The sequence below is a fragment of the Zingiber officinale genome, chromosome 8B, assembly GCF_018446385.1.
Source record: "Zingiber officinale cultivar Zhangliang chromosome 8B, Zo_v1.1, whole genome shotgun sequence".
Taxonomy (NCBI): domain Eukaryota; kingdom Viridiplantae; phylum Streptophyta; class Magnoliopsida; order Zingiberales; family Zingiberaceae; genus Zingiber; species Zingiber officinale.
Window position 1 is genome coordinate 23,807,300 of NC_056001.1, and position 10,274 is coordinate 23,817,573.

Sequence of the window (10,274 nt, forward strand, 5' to 3'; positions counted from 1 at the left end):
TAATTAATTCATTCCGGATCAACTTGCCCAAATCATTCATTCTACATAAACAACCAATGGATGACAAAGACAAAGAGATGTATTGATAGAACAAAAGAATTACAAATGAATATATTTTGTTTTTTTTTTGCTTTTATATATATATATATATATATATATATATATATATATATATATATATTAAACTATATATTGTAACATGTTAATAAGCCATACATATAGCACCACCTATTAACTCATATTATATATTTCCAATCCTTAAACCACGATTTGTTTGAATTACATATCTATTTCATCATATTCATGGAATTACCCAGCCATAACGGCAAAAATAACGTGAACTTTTAGCTACACGTCAAACCCAGCCACCAACGCAGTCAACTAACTCATCGGATCAGTAGATCACGACATCGCCCCCGCCGTCGCGCCGGCGGCGAACCGCTCCGACGCGGCCTTCCTCACCGTGGCGTCGGCGTCGTAGTCTATCCCGGGCGACGCCGAGGCCGCCGCCGCCAGTTCCTTCTCGCAGACCTCCGGGATCGCCTCGAGCCGGCCGGACCGCAGAACCTCGCCGTCGCAATAGAGCCCCGCGTGCTGCTGGTCGTGGGACCGGACTCGCGGGGCGCCGAACACCGATCTGTTCAGACGGAGCACGGACTGGACCAGCTTCTGGACCGACTTGGCGAGCCTGGACCGCTTCCGGCGGGATGACTGCGGCTGAGCCATGCTGGCGGCGGCGGCGGCCGCGGAGGAAAAGGAGGAGGAGGAGTGCGGCATGGAGAGGCAGCGGGAGGAGGAAATGGCGGAGTCGAGGCGGAGCATGAAGGAGTTGAGCTCGAAGGAGTCGTAGAGGGAGCTGCCGCAGTCCCACACCTGCCTTTTATTGACGTCCCTGTCCTCGTCGATCGCCATGTGAGCTAGAGAGATGTTGGAGCAGTGGATAAGGAGGAGGAGAGAAATGGACTTTGTGTCAAGAGAAGGGAAGGAAGAGGCTTTACAGGTGGACAGAGGAAGGACCTAACGCGTTTGCGAGGTAAACGAAGAGTCACGACCTCTCCACTCCCACCATTAAATACCTACCTCAATTCTACGCACGCCATTTATATCTATCATATATTTTTTTTTCAAATAATAATAATAATAATGTTTTAAAAATATATATATAAAAAATCTTACAGAATTTGAGAGATACATATATAACAATAGTTACTACAACTTAAATATTATTAAACAAGACAAGTTTGTTATAGCAACTATGAAATGATAACAGCTATAACTACGGAAATAGAAACTACTACGGCATGTGACAAATGATAATAATGTCAAATAATATATTTAAAAACTACAAGGGATTAATGGATAGTACCGTGCGTCTTTGATTGGTGTTATGGCCAAGCCGATGCAGGCTGTGCTACGTTCATTTCAGAAAGTTTTGTTCATACACAATCATGGAAGAATTTTGCAACGAAATTCAAAGTGAATATTTGAAAGCCAGTTCCATACTAATTTTTGAAAGCATTTTCATCAGCGTTCGCATTCGTTATTTCATAGAAACGCCAGAGTGATAACGGACACACCATGTTATTTTGCATATATGAGCTACATTACACTAACACAGAGCATCGGGATACGGAAACGGTCTTAACCCATTGCATACTTCTGGGTCCAGCTCCTAGCGGTAGTCTCATACTTGTTCCGATCAGTTTTGTAGATGTGAGCAATCTCAGGAACCAATGGATCATCAGGGTTTGGGTCCGTCAAAAGCGAACAGATCGAAAGTAAAACCTATAAAAGGTCACAAGTACTCATCATGGACTTGGGAACAGATTTAATAGTAGAAGACGATAAGAAATCGGATACCTTGGAAATAGTTAATGCAGGACTCCATTGCTCCTTCAAGATGTCCAGGCAAATGCTGCCGTTGCTGTTAATATTTGGATGGTACACTTTGGTCCTGAATGCTACCTTCAAGAACCTCCCAAAGTTAAAATTATGTCTTCACTAGCTCGATTCAGCTAACTACTAAAAGGAGACCTACCGAATCATGAATGTTTGACAAGAACATGCAAGAGTTTCTTCTTTTTTTTTTTTTGAAAAATAAAAAAACATAAGGTAGAGACTCCTACTGATCAAGTACATATAATTAAGTTCTGTTAAGGCCTACATACAAGGAAGAAATTACTTTCAAGATACCTCAATCAAGAACCCATTTTACGAGGCAAAAAAAAAATCTTGATCGGCACTCAAACTTACAGACTAGCAACTAGACCCTTGTGAAATTTAAGCTCCAAATATGAGAATTGGATGTTGAAACAATGAGTTAAATTTCATGCCATCAGAAACTAATAAGAAATGAAGTAATGATATCATGCTCTTTTTGAGTTTGGAGGTCTAATTCCATAGAAGATAAGGCTGTTTCTTTCTAAAGTTAGTATAAGCTTTGTTGGCGGATAAGGGTAAATCCACTGTTTAATTTCTTCTCATCAACCACCTCATTAACAAAAGCTCTTTAGAGCTCTATTGATCCAAAGTTTCTATCAGCACTACATGGAACCTTTCCTCATTTAGTAAACAAATAAAAATTTCCAAGTCCGAAATCATCTTTCACTTTGGTATAGTGAAAAATACATTTTCCAAATCAAGTACTACAAACTAATTAGTTGCATGAACATAAGATGGAAAACTTGACCACCCACCTACTTGCAAATATAGGATCGATAATAATAATAATAATAATAATAATAATAATAATTATTATTATTATTATTATTATTATTATTATTATTTTACATAGGAAAAAATGGACAAACTGAAAAAAAACTATTCATGAAGAGCTATGGCCAAAGGCCAAAGTAGCAACCACTTTATCTGTCGTCCATCTATGAAGAGCTAAAGAATTAAACAGACATGATACCAAGTACAGAAGTCAAAGCAATAAGCCTAAGCAGTTAAACAGTTGCTGATGCTCATGGTACCTTGGGTGGTTTGAATGGATAGTCTGGAGGAAAATGGATGGTAACTAGAAATACACCTCCAGCATAAGGACTATCTGGCGGACCCATTATTGTTGCTTGCCAATGGAACATGTCTTCAGCAACAGGGCCTATTTCGACACAAAGTCAATCAAAATTATGTAAACACAAAATCATAATGGCAATGCAAAGGAGATAGCAAAAAACTGATGACAGAGCAAGATCAAGTTCTTTATTTAAACAACCACTGAAGCAAACTAGCGAGAAACTCTCATGTATGAAAATGAGCAATGCTAAGAAAAAGTTAAAATAAAGCGTAGACATGATATGAAGCAAGCGTCTAATCTTTTCTTTACCAAGCCATGATTTAAAGCCTAAGGTTGACACATAAGGCATGGTTGTCAAGATCCATATACACAAAAAATTACTGAGCCTTTCAGGTATATATCATGACTAACACAATCAATGATTTTTTAATTACAGGAAAGTTTAATCCCCAGTTAATTTTGCATATTTTGTTGTAACCAAAAGCATGTAGCCTCATTTTTTTAGTTGTCTAAGTTTGACAATGTTTGATGTAAAATTGGTCAAATCTGAACCGTCGCTTTTTGCTAAGTAAATTACAGTGCTAAATACATTAGAAATATTAACTGAAGATATAAGATTCATGTAGCTGCCCCCAAATACTTGGAGTCAACATGTCATTATGGTGATGACAACGAAAACATTACACATTCTAGTTGGCAGGAAAAAGAAAATACTTTTGAAACAATAAGATTTAGATCACTGTAAGGAATAACTCATGTCTAAGAAACTAAAAATGACGGTATACATTGCAATCACCTTAGATGATCTTTGATATAAGTGATATGCAAAAACAACTCAATGATGACGACGACAATGACATTGCACATATTAGCCGGTAGAAAAAGAAAAATACTTTGAAAATATATGATTACCTAGAGCATCATATAAACAAATCATGTTTAATAAATTAAAAGACATGTTAATATTACAATCGCCTTAGATGGTTCTTTGGTATATATCTCATCCTTGATTTCAGCAACAATTTCTAGTATCTACAGTACACAGACTCTTGATCCACCTGCATGGACCTATGTCAACACAACATGGGCACTGTTTTAAAAACTATTTTGTGCATGCTAGTACACACGATGATAGGATCTTGGTCCTAACAATTATAACAAGATTGACTATAATTCTGTTCAATTAGACATTTTAAATATTGGTATTTGTTATAGAAAATAACATATTTCATGTCATCATCTGAGAAAGCTTTCAATTGTATTTCCTTTTAACTCCCTCCCAAGTAGACAAAGACTTGTTAATTATTATCTTTATCAACAATCTTATAATTATCATTCATGTTAGACAAGTTGCTACTTGCTATGTATAAATGAAACATTTTAAAAAATGTTTGTATATTTCACATATTTACTATATACTAGTTTCATTTATTCTTTATGATATTGACATGATAGTTTTTAAATGTACATAATAGTACTTTGAAAATTTATATATATGATAGATTACAAATGTCAAATATAATTTTAAAATATTTTAATTAAATTGTAGGATCTTATTGGGCAAAAGGTCATACGTTGATCTCAGGCGCCCCCACACACACGGCCGGCCCCACAACCATTTGTAAAGAGATAAATCAGGAACTGAGCAAGTCACCACATGAGAGAGTATTTCTCCGGGCTTCGTCGGGAATAGACCCTTACTTGATTTGGCAATTCTACCATATGGTGACCAACTCAGCCAAGCTCGGGGGCAAATTGCAGGATCTTATGAACCTATGCTCGAAGCTATGATCTAAACCTATGGAACTTTTTTTTTGTTCTTAGAAAGGATCTCAATACTAACAACCTTACCCCATTTAAGTGACATAGTGACATGTGTAACATTGTCGAGACACAAGAAGCTTTCATCCATCAATCGTGAGGATTCCAAAAATGCTATCCTCATTTCTATCCAAATAGTGCAGTGAAGAAGAAATGCCAACATCCCATCACTTCCTCTTTGAGCTACAAGAGTGGAGCATGTGATTTTCCATGTTGTCTTCCTCTTCTAGATAGAGCAAGGGTTCTTCTTTGAGGAGCAGTTAAAGAACTCTAGAGAGTGAAGCAACAAAATGATTCTCCAACATCCTCTTTTTCACTTCAAGATACAAGGATGACAAATGATTCTTCGTCGACACCTATTCAAAACATGTAAGTCAAGGCCAACGTAAGTATTCCAACATTCTTAGTCCTCACTCATCTCCTCTATTTCTTCTTCTTCTTCCCCTCCTTTGTTTCTTCCTCCTGCCTATTCCAACATTCTTAGTCTTCATCCACTCCTCCATTTCTTCTTCTTCCCTTCCTTTGTTTCTTACTCCTGTCTAGAATCAAAATCCCAAAACCTATGCTAAGCTTGATGATATTTTCCCATTTATTACAAAATGAAGTTAAATTACTTCATATGCCTAGATCCATATACGTGTCGAAAGTATTTTATCACAAATTTATATTTAAGAGTATTTTAACACAAAAAACTCAAAAGTATCAAGCTACCAATGAAGCAAATTGGAATATTGTCACAGGATAGTAATTTGTTAAACAACTAATGAACAGTACGGGCCCGTCCTTTAGCATCCAAAATTCCAAAGCCTTGAAGTAGAATATCCACTATGTATGATCACAAATCTTGTAGAACAAAGGCATCATAACATAAGCTACCATTATTATATTAAATCTTTTGATATCATTATATACGTTACGGATCCCATGAGTGAACTAGGTTTTTCTTGGTATTCCTTCTCAGACTTCTATTTCTTCCATTAGGAGGGATTTGGGAAAGACGGAATAGGAAGATGTGCTTCCAAAAAAAGAAGATACTGGTGAAGAGGAAGTTTGTGAAGTTCAACAATGCATTGGGACATCTATTGATGTACCAGATTGGCTAATGCTCCCAGGTTAATGAGATTCATTCCATAATGGTATATTGATCAGTCGGGTACAGGTTGAATTAGGGGAGGTAAAGGAAACATTACAACCAATGATTGCATCATGAAACTCTGGATGGTAATTACTTGTTTTGAAATCCATCAATAGAGAAGATCATTAGATGAAGGCTCAGCAGGTATGTCAATGCCTGTTATGGCTAGGATAGGACTTGGAGTACAATTTGCATCCAATTAATAAGGTTTAGGGAAAAATGAAGCTATTATTTTGGATGAGCTTGAAAATATACACAGTTAAATATTTTAATTTATCAATTTTGGAAAAAAAAACAACTATCCAGAATCAGCCAAAATATATTTAATTAACCACAATTATATATTTTATTATTGTATATGATGTATTGATGTGACATATGCTTTCTTTTCAAATGAGATAATGAATATGCTTAAATTCATATGAGTAAATTTTTTATAAAAAAAAAAGGAAAAGAACCCTATGAAATGGATCAAATTTCCTCATGCACTATCATTGTTTTTTTATTCTAACATATCTTGTAGTAGTTGATAAATTTAGCATATGGATAGAGACATAGAAATGATGTTATGGTTGGGTTGGGCTTTGAAAATAATACTAAGCACAATTTTGAGTTTATCCAATGAACAATAGAGCAAGACAACAATATAGACTAAATCAAGCCTCTAAAGTCTCAACAACTGCTCTCTACTGATTTAGTAAGCACATCCTATAATTTTTTAAAGTACATTTTAAACCAGAGCAAACCAACAATTCAATTGGTTCAGAGTCAAATCAAGGTATAATTAAAAATAGAGTAAAAAAACAGACTAGTTTGCAATAAGAATGAAATTAATAAACAGATTATACTGGAAAAGGAAGAAACTAATAGAATGTGGATTGAAAAAGAAAACAAATGAATCATATTACATATGTAAAACGAAGATCATGCCAGTAATAGAAAGAAAATTTCATCTAAATAACAAAAAAAGCTAAATATACAAATATGGAAACCATACAACAGAAACTATTAAAATGGGTTTCTCTACATTTTACTTAAATTTCTTCTCATTGAGGGAATCATAATATTTGAAATACCAATTTTCCTATGAGACATATTAAATTAAAAGACTCAGATCAGTTGGAGTGGTCAAATAAGAGCAGCTGATCAGCATGTTCAAGTACTGTTCTGGTATTGAAACCCTTGATTACGACAAATGGATACAATTAAAAGCAGGGCAGCTCAGTGCACAAAGCTCCCGCCAATGCGAGATCCCGAGGAAGAGTCTATTGTACGCAACCTTACGAAGTAGCAGATAAAAATTTCTTCCTGAATTAACACTATTAAAGAAACATTAACTTTTACAGTGAAGAATAATTATATGTCACTTGTCATGCTAATTCAAGATAATATGGACCTTTGTGTGCCGAAAAGAAAAACTATAATGGTCAATAAGCTAAAAAACAGAAAAAAGATTTAAAAGTTTTGACCATAGCACATAAAATAGGGTCCAAGATAAGGATCTATATAAAACAAACTCGGAATGAACAAACGAAGGAAAAACGATTTTAGTCTTGTAACTTGAGTTAGACTAATCTAGGGATGAGAGGCAAACTGCAACTTCCAGAATACAATTTGTGCCAAACTAGTGAAGAGTTGGGACTAACAGCCAGACTTAAATTTCCAGAATATAAAATAGGTTTCTGGTGAGATTTTCTAGACAATCAACAAATCAGATAGGAAGGCTTAAACCGTGAAAATAGATGGTGAGTAACGCACTCCAGTTAGCTTGCTGCAAAAATGGAATATTAATAGTCTCATTAAAGACTCTATTGACATTTGAAAAATCCTTACAACCACTTATAAGTTTGCAGCAATGTAAAGAGATGGAAGTTTTGCTGTCAGGTGAAAGTGGTAAGAACTAGGATCTCCACCTCTAGGCATATATTAGCAGCTTGTGTAATGTGTCTATTAATCTTAAGGAACTTATTGTAGGATAAAGTAATCAAAAGCCTTGCAGAGTAAGAAATAGCATCCTTCATGTTTGATTTGAAATTTATTCACCCAATAAAATCAGACAAAGCAAGATGATTATTGACAACAAACAAATGGTAAAGAATATACCTGGATGGAAAAGAGGGATAAGACCTCAGAAATGGAAGTCTTTGCATCATGGGATGGAAAATAATAAGATATAAATGGGAAACATGAAAGTCAAAACCATAATACAAGAGAATCGCTTTAGTCTTCAGCAAAAACACATACATCAATTGTAATCTAGATTGGACTCTGACATTTTTTTTATCATTCATCTCAAGAAAACTATAGTTAAAAATACTCACAGAAATGCAGGAACACACGCTGCCTCACTGATCACTCACCAAAGAGAAGATGGAGAATTTGTTATTGAATTTAATTACAGAACAGATAGGAAAAATAGTCAATGTTACGAATCATCTAAATATTAAGGAGCACCATTTTGGAAAATAATAGAACTCTTTGTTATAAGGTCCTGTATAAGAGACACAAAGGATATCAATCTAGTTACCTGCACTGCAATTTCCAGGAGGATCCATAATAAGATCCTGTAGCTCCTTCGTGATTCGAATTGAAGCCATTGCAGAGGACTTGGTTTAGTAACAATTGCAGATTGGCCCAACAATAAAAAGAGAGACATGGGTCTAGTGATGCAAAAAGAGAAAGAAAAGGTACAGAGAGTTCTCATGCACAGTTCGAAAGGGGAAAAGAAGAAAGTTTGTTACACAAACACCATGCCAAATTCTGCAAGGGGCATGTAGAGCACGTGTACTGTGAAAATCAAAGACGCAAACAGACATAGAGACATTTGGAGTTCTAGCCCACATGAGAAAGCAAATGAATAGCACCTAATATGCGGAGCAAAGTTACACATGCATACAAAAAAATGTAGTGACAATCTGTTCTTTTGATCCCTCTGGTCTGACACCAAGAAACACATCATGTTATACATGATGTCCTGACATAATCTACGCATGCTATGTTAATGCTAAACAGAACGTATGGAATTATGACCCTTTTGCTAACTATTGCTCTTTCTCCTTTTTTTCTTGAGGGATTTAGTGAACCAGGTTTATGGCATGATATTATCCATTATATTGGAAATGTGAACTAATAGCAAACAGCCCAAAAAGAAATATCTGATCAATTCCGGATCATTACCGGAATCAAATAACACTAGACAATTGTAAGTTGCCGCACCTATGATAATTCGAACGATAAAAAAAAAAGATCAAAAAGAAGAAGTAAAAAGAAAGAACTTTTTCGTAATCCAGAGAACGCGGGACACAAAAAGAAACACCTTTACACGAAAAACCTAATTAAACCTTCCACTTCAGCAACGAGATCTCACGCAGAATCAACACCCGATACACGCGTATCTCAAACCCTGCACCACTTGTCTCAGTTCGAACCAAATGCAAGCTAGAAGCGAGCTTTTCCCATACATCAGAGAGTTAATCTGCACATCTGGAATTTCCTTAAATCAAAAGTACCTGCGCTGCATGAAGTAGGGGGATCCTTCTGCAGATCCTTCAGCTCCTTCAAGATCCGCTTGGACGCCATGGCAAAATCGCCGGACCGCTGCAATCAAACGCGGAATCGATCGGATCGCCATAAGAAACGCAAAAGTTCTCGAAAAGCGCCCCAAATCGACACAAACAACGTACCTGCTCGAAATGTCTGATCGTCTCCTCCTCACTGAAACACGAGTCAACTGCGAAGGCCGAGAGAGAGAGGAAACGAAAGGGGAAGGTCGAGTATAAAATGCAATAAAGTAATAATTACAAGAATAAAAATTTAGCAATTTACTATTATAGAAACAGTGCAATTCTGTGAACCTTTATTTAGTTTTTTTATTTTAAAATAGTTTTATTTTTATAAAATTGAAAAAAAAATAATTTAGTGGTTGCTGTTGAATGAACACTTAGCAAATATATTCGTCAATTGTAATGAAAAAAAAAGAAGGTGAGATCAAAACAAAGATGATTATATTTTAGAAAACATTCAAAGAATGATTCTTATTTTTGTAAAATATTACATATATAATTAAAGTTTCAATCAAATAACAATATTTAAAGTACTTAAAAATATAATTTTATAAAAATAAGTTATATTAATTAAAATATCTTTTTTTAATAATTTAATAAATAATAACAATAAGCTGTAAATGGATATTGAATGGTGCCTGAGTTAAGCCGCTAGGACTCGTTGGGCCGTATTGTAGCTAAGGCCCAATGAAAGGATGATTGTAATACTTCAAATCATAATTTACATATAATCTAA

The 10,274-nt window shown here is 35.4% G+C and overlaps 2 protein-coding genes across 2 annotated transcripts; both read right to left on the reverse strand.

Moving 5' to 3' along the window:
• Positions 1-230: 230 nt before the first annotated feature.
• LOC122017331 lies at positions 231-1,016 on the reverse strand. The gene has a single exon (XM_042574913.1). It carries the CDS (start codon positions 910-912, stop codon positions 403-405), a length of 510 nt encoding a protein of 169 aa, XP_042430847.1. The 5' UTR covers positions 913-1,016; the 3' UTR covers positions 231-402.
• A 461-nt stretch (positions 1,017-1,477) lies between these two features.
• Positions 1,478-9,799, reverse strand: LOC122014331 (ubiquitin-conjugating enzyme E2 10-like). Its single transcript, XM_042570534.1, has 5 exons — positions 9,659-9,799; positions 9,485-9,572; positions 2,976-3,103; positions 1,861-1,965; positions 1,478-1,785 (listed from the first exon to the last, which is right to left on the reverse strand). Exons 2-5 carry the CDS (start codon positions 9,552-9,554, stop codon positions 1,642-1,644), a joined length of 447 nt encoding a protein of 148 aa, XP_042426468.1. The 5' UTR covers positions 9,555-9,572; positions 9,659-9,799; the 3' UTR covers positions 1,478-1,641.
• Positions 9,800-10,274: the final 475 nt, after the last annotated feature.